The sequence below is a fragment of the Oncorhynchus tshawytscha genome, linkage group LG08 (genome assembly GCF_018296145.1).
Source record: "Oncorhynchus tshawytscha isolate Ot180627B linkage group LG08, Otsh_v2.0, whole genome shotgun sequence".
NCBI classification, from domain to species: domain Eukaryota; kingdom Metazoa; phylum Chordata; class Actinopteri; order Salmoniformes; family Salmonidae; genus Oncorhynchus; species Oncorhynchus tshawytscha.
The window spans coordinates 17,334,003-17,352,125 of NC_056436.1; the positions used below are offsets into that span (position 1 = coordinate 17,334,003).

At 42.6% G+C, this 18,123-nt stretch overlaps 1 protein-coding gene across 4 annotated transcripts in view; it reads left to right on the plus strand.

The window, feature by feature from the left end:
* Positions 1 to 18,123, plus strand: part of LOC112256866 (tyrosine-protein kinase receptor TYRO3) — a 35,053-nt gene that overhangs the window by 4,254 nt on the left and 12,676 nt on the right. For 2 of the 4 annotated variants that reach the window (XM_024430423.2, XM_024430420.2), the window contains exons 3-13: positions 3,498 to 3,598; positions 3,741 to 3,911; positions 7,577 to 7,663; positions 7,870 to 7,985; positions 8,497 to 8,677; positions 11,149 to 11,291; positions 12,828 to 12,966; positions 14,329 to 14,455; positions 14,864 to 14,958; positions 15,200 to 15,295; positions 17,764 to 17,847. In XM_024430423.2, the coding sequence (XP_024286191.1) occupies positions 3,498 to 3,598; positions 3,741 to 3,911; positions 7,577 to 7,663; positions 7,870 to 7,985; positions 8,497 to 8,677; positions 11,149 to 11,291; positions 12,828 to 12,966; positions 14,329 to 14,455; positions 14,864 to 14,958; positions 15,200 to 15,295; positions 17,764 to 17,847 (1,340 nt within the window). Of the gene's footprint in view, positions 1 to 3,451; positions 3,599 to 3,740; positions 3,912 to 7,576; positions 7,664 to 7,869; positions 7,986 to 8,496; positions 8,678 to 11,148; positions 11,292 to 12,827; positions 12,967 to 14,328; positions 14,456 to 14,863; positions 14,959 to 15,199; positions 15,296 to 17,763; positions 17,848 to 18,123 lie in introns of all 4 variants that reach the window. The other 2 variants (XM_024430422.2, XM_024430421.2) reach the window with 2 other exon arrangements.

Here is an 18,123-nt window from a genome sequence, read left to right on the forward strand (position 1 = left end):
GGTATGAGTTCGTTCCATGTTATGACGAAACATGCAGTGTAATACTGTAAATAGAGGCAGTGATGCTGTTCCTGGCTTTGACTCAACATCAGACCTGGGTATTTGAAATGATTCACATAGTATTTGAACTCAAGTCTGCTCAACACGGCGGAAATTAGTTTGTAGTTTAGGGTACTGGTAGTGGCGAGGAGGATGTGGGTGAGGCTTAATAATTGGCTTGGGGAGGTGTTGTCCCTGGCAGAAAGAGAAAAAAACCTGTAAATAACATGGCTGAAGTGGAGAGACAGGGGTCTACCCCTACTATAACCCACACAGCAGGTAAACCAGGCCCCAAAGAGGGGCAGGGGCAGGCTGGATTGGAATGCATTCAGCTGCATGTGACTGAATTACCTAAAGCTTGGTGCAGACTGCAAACCTAATGGTTAAGTGAACGTGCATTGCCAGTGGCAGCCATTTCTGTTAATCTCATGCACATGCGCTAGGCACTGAAGCTCAAAGGTCTTCAGTTTGACCAGTCTGAAACCTTTTTCCTGTATCCTTCCGTGTGCTCATGCTCATCACACAACAATGTCCCAGATACCACGAACATCCACCATATGCTGTGTCTAGTCTAGGGAACTAGAATGACAAGATTGATAGAATGATTCATATGTATGTTCTAGTGACTAGTCCTTCATTGGTTGTTGATTGGAATGGTGAGTTTGGATGCGATTGTTGTCAGAAGTGGGATACCATACACGGGTTAGGTGACAATGTCACAAATGATGCGTGCGTGTCGACGAGGCAGAAATCTGTGTGTTGTTATGATTCTGGACAGTGCGATACAGTGGCAAGAAAAAGTATGTGAACCCTTTGGAATTACCTTGATTTCTGCATAAATTGGTCATCAAATTTGATATGATCTTCATCTAAGTCACAACAATTGACAGACATAGTGTGTTTAAACTAATACCACATAAATTATTGTATTTGTCTTGTATTGAATACATATATTGAATACATCATTTAAACATTCACAGTGTAGGTTGGAAAAAGTATGTGAACCAGTAGGCTAATGACTTCTCCAAAAGCTAATTGGAGTCAAGAGTCAGCTAACCTGTCGTCCAATCAATGACACCAGATTGGAGATCTGCTGGTTAGAGCTGCCCTGCCCTATAAAAAAACACTCACAAAATTTGAGTTAGCTATTCACAAGAAGCATTGCTTGATGTGAACCATGCCTCGAACAAAATAGATTTCAGAAGAACTAAGATCAATAATTGTTGACTTGCATGAAGTTGGAAAGGGTTACAAAAGTATCTCTAAAAGCCTTGATGTCCATCAGTCCACGGTAAGACAAATTGTCAATAAATGGAAAAAGTTCAGCGCTGTTGCTACTCTCCCTAGGAGTGGCCTCCTGCAAAGATGACTGCAAGAGCACAGAGCAGAATGCTCAATGAGGTTAAGAAGGATCCTACCGTGTCAGCGAAAGACCTACAGCAGTCTCTGGAACATGCTAACATCTCTATCGACGAGTCTACAATAAGTAAAACACTAAACAAGAATGGTGTTCATGGGAGGACACCACGGAAGAAGCCACTGTTGTCCAAAAAAAAAACATTGCTGCACGTCGGAAGTTTGCGAAAGAGCACCTGGATGTTCCACAGCGCTACTGGCAAAATATTCTGTGGACAGATGAAACTGAAGTTGAGTTGTTTGGAAGGAACACACAACACTATGTGTGGAGAAAAAAGGCACAGCACACCAACATCAAAACCTCATCCCAACTGTAAAGCATGGTGGAGGGAGCATAATGGTCTGGGGCTGCCTCAGGGCCTGGACAGCTTGCTGTCATCGACGGAAAAATTAAGTCTCAAGTTTATCAAGACATTTTTCAGGAGAATATAAGGCTATCTGTCCGCCAATTGAAGCTACACAGAAGTTGGGTGATGCAACAGGACGACAACCCAAAGCTGCCAAAGGAGAGTCAACCAGTTATTAAATCCAAGGGTTCACATACCTTTCCCAACCTGCACTGTGAATGTTTACACGGTGTTTTCAATAAAATACATGAAAACGTATAATTGTTTGTGTGTTATTAGCAGACTGTGATTGTCTATTGTTGTGACCTAGATGAAGATCGAATCAAATTTTATGACCAATTTATGCAGAAATCCAGGTATTTCCAAAGGGTTCACATACTTTTTCTTACCACTGTAGCTAGCAACAATGATGACAACAAGCTGCCTTATGTTAGGTGGCTTGTTTCAGCTCATTGTACCTTGTTGTTGATACCATGTTTTGAGGTGTTTTGACTGTTGTGTAGCTAGCTAACCAACAATTGTAACAATGTATTTGAGAGACAAGTGCTCATTGCGCAAACATATTTATGTTTTCAATAAAATTTGGAGAGAAAATATACTGGTTTACAAGTTGTCAACAATCCTTTGATTCTAAGCAAACTCCGCCTGTTTTGCTCCACAGTTGCGCATGCATCGGTTTTGTTGCTAAACAACTGACTGATCTATGAGTGAGTAGGACCTGTCAATGCAGGTAATGGTTTCCTGAGTGACTCCTAAAACAAATACACAGTGTACTCCTGCTGAGTGAAAATTTACCCAAGCTAGTTTATTGCTCCAATTAGTTATTGTCCTACTTCCAGTGGTTTAAAGTACTTAAGTAAAACATACCCAAAAAACGACTTAAGTAGTACTTTAAAGTATCTGTACTTTACTATTTATATTTTTGACTACTTTTACTTCACTACATTCCTAAAAAAAGTGATGTACTTTTTACATTTTCCCTGACACCCAAAAGTAGTCGTTACATTTTGAATGCTAAGCAGGACAGGAAAATGGTCCAATTCACACACTTTTATCAAGAGAACATCCCTGGTCATCCCTACTGCCTCTGATCTGGAGGACTCATTAAACATAAATGCTTAGTTTGTAAATTATGTCTGAGTGATGGTGTGCCCCTGACTATCCTTAAATAAAAATAAAAAAGTATGTCTGGTTTTCTTTATAAGGAATTTGAGATGATTTATACTTTTGTTACTTAAGTATATTTACTTTTTATACTTAAATATATTTAAAACCAAATACTTTTTGACTTTTACTCAAGTAGTATTTTACTGGGTGACTTACCTTAACTTTTACATTAGTCATTTTCTATTATCTTTTACTCAAGTATGACAATTGGGTACTTTTTCCACAACCGCCTACTTCATCTCTCAACATATCTTCCAGGGGTTCTTTATCTGTATTGTACATTTTTCTTCTGCTACCCAGTTATATGTGATGGGCTTTTACCTCTATTCTGCCTAGTGGGTCTCCCCTCATCTATCAGTACTAATCCACATCTTTTTAGGAGAGGTGTTTTTGGACGTGCTCAGGGAATAATTTGGTTTATAGAATTACTACATCATTTTGAAATGTGACTTTTTTTTTTTTTTTTGCATTATCATGTTAAGTACTAGGGGAATCACTGAGCGTGTCCTTCTGTCCGGGTGGTTTCAGTGTGAAGTCTGTCCAGCAGCAGGATACAGGGAAGTACTGGTGTGAGGTAGAGTTCCGAGGCTCGACCATCTCTTCGGAGCCCGCCTGGATAACAGTAGAGGGTAAATCAATCAATGCGTTTAAATCAATAAATGTTGTCCTGTCTGTCTCTTTCTTTCTCTCAACACAATGGCCTTTTTTTCAATAACATGATAAAATATATTATCCTGTTATCGTGGTCATACTTTCTGGTTCTTTCTCAAGGTGTCCCCCACTTTACACTTGAGCCCCAAGACGTAGCCACGATCCCTGGCATGCCCTTTAACCTGACGTGTACTGCTGTGGGTCCCCCGGGCCCGGTGGAGGTGCTGTGGTGGCTGGGAGGAGTACAGGAGGGAGACTTCACTTCCTCTCCATCTGTACTCCATGTTAACGGTAAGTCTCTACCAGGATTGTTATTCAATCTTTCCTTGATTCCTTTCCTGAAATATCTTTACTTTCCTTGATTCCTTGCATCATCTCCTCTTACCTTCTCAAAATGCATTGTGGGAGAAGATCTGAGGTTCCTCCCCTCGGGCCCTCTCCTCCAATGAGAAGGTTTTTAGGAGGTGGTGAAGAGAGGTGATTTGAAGAACCGACTATAGACTACTGTGCAATATCCTATTTCTGCTGCTTCTCCCCTCCCTCTGGCTGGTTAAATCAACAGTGATATGATGAATCATAAGAATGAGTCAGATCAGAGTGTGTCATTTTCACATACTGTAAGTTCAATAAGGTGGACTGCCTGTTGTAAGAGTGCCATTAGTCATTACAAGGAACGGATTATAGTTTTATAGCATTCTTACTGGTCCTTGAGCTCTGCCCATGAGTTGGAAATATAACTGTTTGAATGGTAGAACTAAGCCAAAGGTTATTCTCAATGGGTGTAAGGCTACTGAAGGGCTGTCTTGCTCTTTCTTGCTCTGTCACCAAGGGTGTAGCCCAAGGCTCAATCCTAGGCCCCACGCTCTTCTCAATTTACATCAACAATATAGCTCAGGCAGTAGGAAGCTCTCTCATCCATTTATATGCAGATGATACAGACTTATACTCAGCTGGCCACTCCCTGGATTTTGTGTTAAACACCCCACAACAAAGCTTTCTTAGTGTCAAACAAGCTTTCTCTGTACTGAATCTTGTCCTGAACACCTCCAAAACAAAGGTGGTTTGGTAAGAAGAATGCCCCTCTCCCCACAGGTGTTATTACTACCTCCTGAGGGTTTAGAGTTTGAGGTAGTCACCTCATACAAGTACTTGGGAGTATGGCTAGACGGTACACTGTCCTTCCCTCAGCACATATCAAAGCTGCAAGCTAAAGTTAAATCTAGAATTGGTTTCCTCTATCATAATTGCTCCTCTTTCACCCCAGCTACCAAACTAACCCTGATTCAGATGACCATCCTACCCATGCTAGATTGGAGAGACATAATTTAGGTTAGGGTGCCCTCGAGCGGCTAGATGTTCTTTACCATCCGGCCATCAGATTTGCCACCAATGCTCCTTATCGGACACATCACTGCACTCTATACCCCTCTGTAAACTGGTCATCTCTATACCCGTCACAAGACCCACAGGTTGATGCTTATTTATAAAACCCTCTTAGGCCTCACTCCCAGCTATCTGAGATACAGTTGAAGTTTACATTCACTTAGGTTGGAGTCATTAAAACTCATTTTTCAACCACTCCACAAATTTCTTGTTAACAAACTATAGTTTTGGCAAGTCGGTTAGGACAGCTACTTTGTGCATGACACAAGTGAATTTTCCAACAATTGTTTACAGACAGATTATTTCACTTATAATTCACTGTATCACAATTCCAGTGGGTCAGAAGTTTACATACACTAAGTTGACTGTGCCTTTAAACAGCTTGGAAAATTCCAGAAAACTATGTCATGGCTTTAGAAGCTTCTGATAGGCTAATTGACATAATTTGAGTTCAATTGGAGGTGTACATGTGGATGTATTTCAAGGCCTACCTTCAAACTCAGTGCCTCTTTGCCTGACTTCATGGGAAAATCAAAAGAAATCAGCCAAGACCTCTGAAAAAAAATTGTAGACCTCCACAAGTCTGGTTCATCCCTGAGAGCAATTTCCACACGCCTGAAGGTACCACGTTCATCTGTACAAACAATAGTACGCAAGTATAAACACCAGGGGACCAGCAGCCGTCATACCGCTCAGGAAGAAGATGCGTTCTGTCTCCTAGAGATGAACACACTTTGGTGCAAAAAGTGCAAATCAATCCCAGAACAACAGCAAAGGACCTTGTGAAGATGCTGTAGGAAACAGGTACAAAAGTATCTATATCCACAGTAAAATGAGTCCTATATCCACATAACCTGAAAGGCCGCTCAGCAAGGAAGAAGCCACTCCTCCAAAACCGCCATAAAAAAGCCAGACTACGGTTTGCAACTGCACATGGGAACAAAGATCGTACTTTTTGGAGAAATGTCCTCTGATCTGATGAAACAAAAATAGAACTGTTTGACCATAATGACCATTGTTATGTTTGTAGGAAAAAGGGGGATGCTTGCAAGAAGAACACCATCCCAACCGTGAAGCACGGGGGTGGCAGCATCATGTTGTGGGGTTGCTTTGCTGCAGGAGAGACTGGTGCAATTCACAAAATAGATGGTATCATGAGGTAGGAAAATGATGTGGATATATTGAAACAACATCTCAAAACATCAGTCAGGAAGTTAAAGCTTGGTTGCAAAAAGGGTCTTCCAAATGGACAATGACCCCAAGCATACTTCCAAAGTTGTGGCAAAATGGCTTAAGGACAACAAAATCAAGGTATTGGAGTGGACATCACAAAACCCTAACCTCAATCCTATAGAAAATTTGTGGGTAGAACTGAAAAAGCGTGTGCGAGCAAGGACTGAATAGCACTGAATACAGCACTGAATGTTTATATATATATACAGTGGTGGAACCAATGACTTCACCTGCCATATAATGTTTCCCCTCATGTTAAAGGACAAATGTCTTGACCTGAGATTGGAAATGTGTTGTAATTTGTTGAAAACACATAAAAGTATACAAGTTTTGTTTGACACTAGCCAGTCCTCTGTCACATCCCATCCACAGAAGTCAATTGACTGGATTTTTCATTAGTTGTGTTTTATTCTGTTTTCGTGATATGCAAGCTTTTCATGTTAGTGTCTCTCCTCTTTCATTTCTCATTTTATGTTGAGCTGGTTCTGTTTCAGTAATAAGGAGCCTCCTACACTCTGCCATGTAACTGGACCTGCCTGGCCCTTTCATCTCAATCAACACTGCTGACCAGAACCTCTCATTATAAGGTTGTGTCCCAAATAGAACTCTGGTCAAATGTAGTGCACTATATAGGGAAAAGGGTTCCATTTGGGTGCATACAAATAGTTTGCTGCTATGTGCCAACTCTGAGTCAGGAATGCGGCAGCCATATAGTCAACTTAACAGGCGTTGATGTTTTCCTATCTGTGAGAGTAACCAGAAACGTTTTAGCCCAGCTGATGGTTCTCTGTTATGACTCTGACATGTTTTTTTTTGTGATTGTCAGTTAGTTGATGAATAACCAGGCAGTGTCCCACAGTGCCTGGTAGTAATCACTGTACAGTACACACACAAACACCCGCCTTTCTGTAAACATATTTGCCATGAAGGATTAGCCCAAGGACATGTATTTAATGGAGGGATACAACAGGCCTGTCAAGACAGTCTAGTTTAGGAGTTATTCATTGTGCTGACCTTGTTTCCTTGTGTAGTTTCAGTAGCTGGTTTGTTCAAATTGGTAGTGCCAAAATCTCTTTGATCCTTAAGAGCCAAGTGTACTACAAACACTCACAGCACTTCATATACAGTACTCACCTCTGGTTTGCATTGCCTACTGTCCAGTGTGTGAAAATTGCTCATTTACATTGGAGAAAGACTGTTGGTCAGGCATAATTGCAGGGGACTGGTTTAACACTCTCTTTTGGCATAAACTGGCAGCTTACCTTATAAAAGGGCTCTGGCATGCTGTTGAGTACATCACATCATGAGTACACCATGTCTCCCTCCTCTGTTCCCTGTAGGTGTTAATAACAGCATCAAGTTCTACTGTGAAGCCAAGAATGCCAGAGGTATCTCAGTATCTCGAACAGGCACTGTGCACATTAAAGGTGAGAAATTCATGAATAATCAATGCTGTCATGAGTGTGACTAAGTCATTTTTCAGATTAGAATACGCTGCTTGATAAAGACTGGTTAGTCAATGCACGTTACAGTATGCTGCTGTAATTTAGCTAGGCTTATCGGCCCCGAGTCCAGTTTCTGTTCAGAGTTGGATGTTTGTAAATCTAAAACCCTGTTCTTTAATTGACTGCAGTCCTCCCAGCAGCCCCTAAAGGTGTGCAGGTGGTCCACATGGTGGAGAACAATGTCACGCTGGCCTGGAGCCCAGGCTTCACTGGACACTCTGACCTGTCAGCCTGCACCATCCAGGTACAGTAACTAAGACTGACACAGGACTGAGATGTCCTGTGTCAGTACTAAGTTCATATAACCTAATTCTTACATTAAGATTTTCAATAAAGCAACCATAATATGCAGTTGATAAATGAGTTATTATAACGAAATGTGGTGGTAGTTGTCAGTGCTATTTTTTTATACCTTTATTTAACTAGGCAAGTCAGTTAAGAACACATTCTTATTTTCAATGATGGCCTGGGAACAGTGGGTTAACTGCCTGTTCAGGGGCAGAACGACAGATTTGTACCTTGTCAGCTCGGGGGTTTGAACTCACAACCTTGAAAGAATTTGGCAATGGAAACATGACGATTTTTAAAGAGATACTTCGAGATTTTGGCAACGAGGCCCTTTATCTACTTCCCCAGAGTCAGATGAACTCATGGATACCATGTTAATGTCTCTGTGTCCAGTATGAAGGAAGTTAGAGGTAGTTTTGTCAGCTAATGCTAAACTACCGCTAACTTCCTTCCATACCTTTTTACAGATGTCTAAGAACTCTGGGAGGAAGGTGGAAGTTCGAGACCAGCGTGTGAAGGTTCCACCGTTCCAACAGATCCTCAATGGGCTGAGCTGCTACTCCAACTACAGCGTTAGAGTGTGCTGTGACAATGAGGTGGGGACATCCCCGTTCTCTGGCTGGCTGGACTTTCAGACACCAGAAGCAGGTGTGCATCCAGTCACTAGAATAGATGATGACATATCTGGGGCTGAACAGGGCTGAGTTCCAAATGGCACCCTATTCCTATGGGCCCTGGTCAAAAGTAGTGCACTATAAAGGGAATAGGATGCCATTTGGAACTTAGCCCTTTTGTTCATCAACTGTTGTTTTTGTTGTCATTTTCTACCAACTGCACTCACATCACCAGCTGGACATCAATAGCATGTGACGATCCATGCAACAGTATGGCGAGTAGCAACCTTATCACAATGAGAACATAATGATTCTCTCTGTTTGTGGCCCTCTGTGTCTCACAGCCCCACAGATGACCTTTCAAAGTTGTTACTCTGTCAAAGTAACATGAAACATTTAGAGATGGTTAAGCAGACACAGATTAACCCTATTCTTGGACCAAAAATAATTTGAAGGAGATTCTCCATTGAGTTGTCTTTTTAGTCTAGGACTAGCATTAGCTTAATCTTTGTCTGGGAATCCACCCCTTCATGTTCATATAGGATACGGTCTAAGTTGCAGTTTTAAATGAGGGTTGTTAAGATAAGTGGGACAGGCGTTTGAGTTTAGAGGTGATCATGGGAGCTCGTCTGAGGGGAGCAGTGGAGTGGGGGTTTCTGGTGGCGACCTTGTTTGTATGTTTGTAAACTGCCAGTGCTGGACACAGGCCAGTGGATTCCAGTCCCACTTGTACAATGAACCATTGTGCATGCCCTCAATCCATATCAATGTGCTGCAGTGCTGAACTAAACCCTGTTGTCTCATTGTCGACACACGCTGGTCAAGGAGGCCACTGCAGGAATGATTGGGGTCTCATTTTAGGGTGACCTGAAGCCGTTCTCAATTTGCTTTGGTAGTATCTACTTTCCCAGAGTCAGATGAACTTGTGGATACCATTTTTATGTCTGTGTGCAGTATGAAGGAAGTTAGAAGTAGTTTCGCAAGCTATTGCTAACTAGCAATGACTGGAAGTCTATGGATATCTACTAGCATGATAGCAGATACCCATAGACGTCCAGTGAATACCCATAGACGTCCAGTAAATACCCATAGACGTCCAGTAAATACCCATAGACGTCCAGTAAATACCCATAGACGTCCAGTGAATACCCATAGACGTCCAGTGAATACCCATAGACGTCCAGTGAATACCCATAGACGTCCAGTAAATACCCATAGACGTCCAGTAAATACCATAGACGCCCAGTGAATACCCATAGACGCCCAGTGAATACCCATAGACGCCCAGTGAATACCCATAGACGCCCAGTGAATACCCATAGACGCCCAGTGAATACCCATAGACGTCCAGTGAATACCCATAGACGCCCAGTGAATACCCATAGACGTCCAGTAAATACCCATAGACGCCCAGTAAATACCCATAGACGCCCAGTGAATACCCATAGACGCCCAGTGAATACCCATAGACGCCCAGTGAATACCATAGACGCCCAGTGAATACCCATAGACGTCCAGTGAATACCCATAGACGCCCAGTGAATACCCATAGACGCCCAGTGAATACCCATAGACGCCCAGTGAATACCCATAGACGCCCAGTGAATAGCCATAGACGCCCAGTGAATAGCCATAGACGCCCAGTGAATAGCCATAGACGCCCAGTGAATAGCCATAGACGCCCAGTGAATAGCCATAGACGTCCAGTGAATAGCCATAGACGCCCAGTGAATAGCCATAGACGCCCAGTGAATAGCCATAGACGCCCAGTGAATACCCATAGACGCCCAGTGAATACCCATAGACGCCCAGTGAATACCCATAGACGTCCAGTGAATACCCATAGACGTCCAGTGAATACCCATAGACGTCCAGTGAATACCCATAGACGTCCAGTGAATACCCATAGACGTCCAGTGAATACCCATAGACGTCCAGTGAATACCCATAGACGTCCAGTAAATACCCATAAACTTAGTATTTGCGCTAAAGCTAGTTAGCATTGGCTCGCAAAACTACCTCGAACTTCCTTCATACTGGACACAGAGACATACATTTTTTTATCCATGAGTTCATCTGACTGCTGGAGTAGATAAAGGGCCTCTGCCAAAATCCCGAAGTATACCTTAATCTTGGCCCTTTCCCTTATATCCCATTCGGTGTTTAATAGTCACATGTGCAGGGTTGCAGGTGTGATTGGAGGGTACAATGAAAATCTTAGGCTCTGAGCTCCAACATGCAGGACTAAGTTAAATAAAATAATGAAAATTATTTAAAAAATAATAATCTGTAGCAGCGATTAATAAATAAATGTCCATATGTTTGCAGAAGTGGAAGCAATACTGCTTATACCTATCCAGACCCTTTAGATCTGTTAACGTTTTTTTAAGGATTAGGACCAAGGGTGTGATGACAGCATGGACATATACAATGGCAACCCCGTATTGTTCTTTGATGAAATGTAAAGTATTGTCATGAAACTGTCCCTGTCTTCTTTCTTCCTAGTGCCCTCTGCTGCCCCCCGGAACCTGACCTTTGAACTAACTGAACAGCATCTGTCCCTGAACTGGGCGAGCTTGGACGACAAGGAGCTGCAGGGGAAACTGATGGCCTACAAAGTCCAGTGGAACCTGGGAGGAGAGGGACAGGTTCAGACCCATACACCTATACACACTGAAGGAATCTCGTATATAACTCAGATGATAGCAAAAGCTGCAGGAAGAAAATAAACTGAAGAAAATAGTCTCTGGCTGTGCAGATCAATGCACATTTCAGTAATTTAATATGCCAAATTCTCAGTCACAGTAGACATTGGTCAGTGGAGCATACAATAACCACAGCCAGCCGACACCAGTCTTCAGCTGCTGTCAACAATCTACTTCTTATTAATTACAATCCCTATGTTTCTGTTATTATGGAATGTGGTACATTACAGTATGACTACGTTCACAATCCTATGGCCATACCAGAAGTTTCTATGGCCATACCAGAAGTTTCTATGGCCATACCAGAAGTTTCTATGGCCATACCAGAAGTTTCTATGGCCATACCAGAAGTTTCTATGGCCATACTAGGGGTTTAGTTGTTTTTAATAGGGACATTGCTATAGAAAATGGGTCAACAGTATTTTTACTCTCCTTTCTATGACTCCCAATCTGTCAGGTGTTCAGATATCTAAACCCTTTGAGCTCGCTACATGTGTTCTGTTTTTTCTTTCTTGGCCACTAGAATTGTATAATGACCATACAGTGCCTCCAGAAAGTATTCACGCAGATGTGTTGTCACTGGCCTAGACACACAGAACCCCATAATGTCAAAGTGGAAATACGGTTTTTGAAAATGTTACATTCATTAAAAATAAATCTGAAATGTCTTGGATCATTAAGTATTCAACCCTTTTATTATGGCAACATTAAATACATTCAGGAGTAAACATGTGCTCAACAAGTCGCATAAGTTGCATGGACTCACTCCATGTCATGATATTTGAATGACTACCTCATCTCTGTACCCCACACATACAATTACCACAAAGACCAGGGATAAGGGCACCTATTGGTACATGGGTAAAAAAAAAGACACTGAATATCGCTTTGAGCATGGTGAAGTTATTAACTACACTTTGGATGGTGTATCATTGATACACCCAGTCACTACAAAGATACAAGCGTCCTTCCTAACTCAATTGCCGGAGAGGAAAGGAACCACTCAGGGATTTCACCATGATGCCAAAACATTTATATCCATTATTAATGGCTGTGATAGGAGAACTGAGGATGGATCAACAACATTAAAGTTACTCCACAATACTAACCTAATTGACAGAGTGAAAAAACAAGGAAGTCTGTACACAATACAAATATATATTTTTTTAAAGCATCTTGTTTGCAACAAGGCATTAAAGTAATACTGCAAAAAATGTGACAAAGCAATTAACTTTTTCTCTTGAATACAAAGTGTTATATTTGGGGCAAATACAACACATTACTGAGTACCACTCTCCATATTTTCAAGCGTCATATTTTGTTCCTGTGGTGTCAAAGCATGTGTGTCTCTGTGATAAAATGCCAGCACTTACTTGGATCTAATTTGCAATGGAAGCTTTGTTTTTAAGTTTCTTCAACTCAAAGCAATAGGTCTTAATAGAACACACATTAACATACGTTTTGGTTGTTGTGTTCCAGGAGGCGTTGCTCTTTAAAGAGAACATGGCCCACCTGTCTGGTGGAGGTCGTTTCTTCAACGCCACCTTCCAGGTGTCGGCGTGTACAGTGGCCGGCTGTGGGCCCTGGAGCCAGCCTGTACTGGTCATGCCCGCCTCAGGTCAGTGAGCCCTTCTGTCACTCCACCGCAATCAGTCCCTCTGTCATGCTGGTTGTGTACACTTACATGCGACTGCTACTATCAGAATACAAAGATCGTATTGAAAAGACAAACAAGTCGCATTGTGGTCAGATTGTGTTCAGATCTGACTGACCACTTCAGGTGGTCAGGGACGCATTGAGGAGAGATCCACCCGCAGTCTGGACTCAATCAGGCTTCAGAAAGTGCATACAGTGGGAAACGTCATCAGCACTTCGCCAACACAAGTCTCCTGAAAACTTGTGTTTTGGAAGCGAAAGACTCATTAAATGTTGGAGGAAATACATTCCTAGCATGTGAGGAACGTGTTTCCTGGCTTCATAAATGCTAGCTAATTAGGAAAACAGTTTTTTGTTTGGCTAGAGTTATGCTAACCTGTTTGCAATCCCTTTAGCTTTGTTGGCTGGCTGGCTACAGAGGTTAGTTGGTTAGTTAGCTATAGTAGATGGCTACTGCCATCAAGTTGTGTTATCGAATTTAGCCTTTTCCACCATTTGCATACTGGTATTTCAATATAAGGGAATCCAGACACAATGTGGACACATTTAAATGTAGACGTACGATGTGTTCGGGAATTCCATTATCATAACTCTGTGATCAGAATACAAAATCTGTATGAACTGTCTAAAAACGGCCTCTGTCACTATCCACTATTAGTGCCTCTGTCACTATCCACTATTAGGCCCTCTGTCACTATCCACTATTAGTCCCTCTGTCACTATCCACTATTAGTCCCTCTGTCACTATCCACTATTAGTCCCTCTGTCACTATTAGTCCCTCTGTCACTATCCACTATTAGTCCCTCTGTCACTATTAGTCCCTCTGTCACTATCCACTATTAGTCCCTCTGTCACTATTATGTCCTGTCACTATCCAACATTAGTCCCTCTGTCACTATTATGTCCTCTGTCACTATCCACTATTAGTCCCTCTGTCACTATCCACTATTAGTCCCTCTGTCACTATCCAACATTAGTCCCTCTGTCACTATCCAACATTAGTCCCTCTGTCACTATTATGTCCACTGTCACTATCCACTATTAGTCCCTCTGTCACTATCCACTATTAGTCCCTCTGTCACTATCCACTATTAGTCCCTCTGTCACTATCCACTATTAGTGCCTCTGTCACTATCCAACATTAGTCCCTCTGTCACTATCCAACATTAGTCCCTCTGTCACTATTATGTCCTCTGTCACTATCCACTAGTAGTCTAGTTGTTTTGAAACCTATGCTCCAAATTTGAAGGTGACATGGCTTTGTGTTGTATGTAAAGCTAGTTTGTTATACTGTGTGTGTGTGTGTGTTTATGTTCCACAAAGCAGTGGCAGCCCAGACTCAGAGAGGCCATATGTGGGTGGGTCTGTTGCTGGGCCTGCTGGTGGCCACCATGGTAGGGCTTCTCCTGACGGTCCTAGTGCACCGCAGAGGGAAGGAAACACAGTTTGGGTAGGCTATGATTGTCTCTCTCTCTCTACTAGAATACAGCCATTCATACTGTACATATCTCTAGACATCATTTTTTGGGTGAGAAGGATTTATATGGGCAGAAAGCAGCGCACCACCCCTTCACATAGAGGCAGATTTTTCTGCAGTATATACCAGAATCCGAGGCATTGTTTGAATACTTTGACAGCATCCTTCTTCACTTCTTTCTTCTGAGCTGACATGATTGGATAAGGAAAAGCAAGGTTTCCACGAAATTCCCTTCAACAATGTTTTGGTCTGATCAGTGGAATATCTCTAGGAAGGGAGGAAGGATGCATTTTAGAAGTATTTGAACACAGGGGCAATGTATCTACAAGGTTACAACACCAACGTAAAGATGGGATAATAGGGCTCTGCTTGTCCTTGCAGGTCTGTGTTCAAGCCACCGGGGACTGAGAGCACGGTCTCCTTCACTGCAGCCAGGTCATTCAACAGGACCTGCTCTGAGCTCCCAGAATCCACCTGTAAGTAAAGTCAGTCATGTTTGGCTTGTAGCCTTCACAAATAAATGTTTCTCTATTGACACATATGGCACAAGCACTACAGTACAGTTGCATCTTAAATGACACACTATTCCCTATATAGTGCACTACTTTTGACCAGAACCTTTTGGGCCCACTACATAGGCAAAAAGGTGCCTCTATTGACCCGTATTGTAGTGGACCTGGGTTGTGAATAATGAATTGTATCTCTGTCTTCCATCAGTGGACAGCTTGGGTATCAACGACGATCTGAAGGCCAAGCTTCAAGACGTTCTGATCCCAGAAAGGCTATTGACCCTCGGACACATCTTGGGAAAAGGTTGGTGGGACATCCTATGTTTATTTCACTTAGCTGTGCTCAACAGATAAAGTACATTTAGATAGAAAACCTTTACAAGGTTTGATGCTGCAATGTGCAAAATCAAATCAGTTTATTGGTCGCGTACATAGATTTACAGATGTTATTGCAGGCGCAGTGAAATGCTTGTTTTCTAGCTCCAACAGTGTAGTAATATCTAGCAGTAATATAATACCCTCACCCCCACAGTGACCATGCCTGCGTATGTACATACATATCCCAACCAGAAGCAATAGATGACAGGCAACATCTGCACTGAGCTAAAGGCTAGAGCTGTCGCTTTCAATGAGTGGGACACTAATCAAATCAAATCAAATCCGGACACTTATAAGAAATCCAGCTATGCCCTTTGACGAACCATCAAACAGACAAAGTGTCAATACAGGATCAAGATTGAATCCTACTACACTTGCTCTGACGTTCGTCATATGTAGCAGGGCTTGCAAACTATCACAGATTACAAAGGGAAACCCAGATGTGAGCTGTCTAGTGACGCGACCCTACCAGTCCAGCTAAATACGTTCTATGTGCGCTTCGAGGCTAGGAACACTGAACTATGCATGAGAGCATCAGCTATTCCAGACGACTTTGATCACCCTCTCCTTAGCTGATGGATGACCTTTAAACAGGTTAACATTCACAAGGCCACAGGGCCATCCGGATTACCAGGACGAGTACTCAGAGCATGCGCAGACCAACTGGCAAGTGTCTTCACCAACATTTTCAACCTCTCCATGTCCGAGTCTGTAATACCAATGTGTTTTAAGCAGACCACCATAGTCCCTGTGCCCAAGAACACCAAGGTAACCTGCCTAAATGACTACTAACCCGTAGCACTCACGTCTGTAGCCATGAAATGCTTTGAAAGGCTGGTCATGGCCCACATCAACACCATTATCCCAGACACCCTGGACCCACTCCAATTCGCATACCACCCCAACATATCCACAGATGACGCAATCTCTATTGCACCCCACACTGCCCACTGATCATTGTCTTGTTGGAAGCTGAACCTTCACCCCAGTCTGAGGTCCTTAGCACTCTGGAGAAGGTTTTCATCAGGGATCTCTCTGTACTTTGCTCCATTTATCTTTCCCTGGATCCTGACTAATCTCCAAGTGCTTGCCGCTAAAAAACATCCCCACAGCATGATGCTTCCACCACCATGCTTCACCGTAGGGACGGTGCCAGGATTCCTCCAGACGTGATGCTTGACATTCAGGCCAAAGAGTTCATCAGGCCAGCGAATCTTGTTTGTCATGGTCTGAGAGTCTTTAGGTGCCTTTTGGAAAACTCCAAGCAGGCTGTCATGTGCCTTTTACCGAGGAGTGGCTTCCGTCTGGCTACTCTACCATACAGGCCTGATTGGTGTAGTGCTGCAGAGATGGTTGTCCTTCTGGAAGGTTTTCCCATCTCCACAGAGGAACTCTAGAGCTCTGTCAGAGTGACCATCGGGTTCTTGGTCCCCTCCCTGACCAAGGCCTTTCTCCTCCGATTGCTCAGTTTGGCCGGGCGGTCAGCTCTAGGAAGAGTCTTGGTGGTTCCAAACTTCTTCCATTTAAGAATGACGGAGGCTACTGTGTTCTTGTGGACCTTCAATGCTGCAATCAAAATGTTTTTGATACCCTTCCTCAGATCTGTGCCTCGACACAATCCTGTCTCGGAGCTCTACGGATAATTCCTTCGACATCCTGGCTTGGTTTTTACTCTGACATGCACTGTCAACTGTGGGGCCTTATATAGACAGGTGTGTGCCTTTTTTCAAATCATGCCCAATCAATTACATTTACCACAGGTGGACTCCAATCAAGTAGTAGAACCATCTCAAGGATGATCAATGGAAACAGGATGCACCTGAGCTCAGTCTCATAGCAAAGGGTCTGAATACTTACGTAAATAAGGTATCTGTTTATTTTCAACACATTTGCAACAATTTCTAAAAACCTGTTTTTGCTTTGTCATTGTAGGGTATTTTGTGTAGATTGAGAAGAAAAAAAAGTAATCCGCTTTAGAATAAGGCTGTAACGTAACAAAGTGGAAAAGGTCAATAGGTCTGAATACTTTCCGAAGGCACATATAGTACTACCTCAGCTACCTCCTACCCGTGCACATGGACTTGGTACTGGTAACCCGTGTAAATAACCAAGTTACTGTATATTTATTCCTCATTATTTTTCTATGTATTCCTCATTATTATTATTTCTATTTATTCTCTTTGCATTGTTGGGAAGGGCAAGCATTTCACTGTTGGTCTACACCTGTTTATGAAGCATGTGACATTTTTTAAAATTTGAAATAGAGCATTTAAAAAAGTCTGGCATGGCCTATAACCATAACTGTGTATTGCTAAATAACAAGACAATGTCTGTATTATATTTTGGAATATGTTGAGTTGTTTGAGGAGTAACGTGCCAGTGATGTCTGTTTAGGTGAGTTTGGCTCCGTGCGTGAGGCCTTCCTAAAGATGGAGGACAGCACTGTACAACAGAAGGTTGCAGTGAAGGTGCTAAAAAGTGAGACTTTAGACTTTTACATTTTAACTGCCTTTTATATAATCATAATTTAGCAGATTTATATAGTGCTTTTCTACCAACGTAGGAACTCAAAGCGCTTTACATAGTAGGGGGAAACTCCCCTCATCCACCACCAATGTGTAGCACCCACCTGGGTGAAGCATGGCGACCATTTTGGTGCCCGAACGCTCACCACACATCAGCTATCATGTGCAGAGGTGAGGAGTGATATATACCAATTAGGAATGAGGGGGATGATTTGATGGCCATGTAATG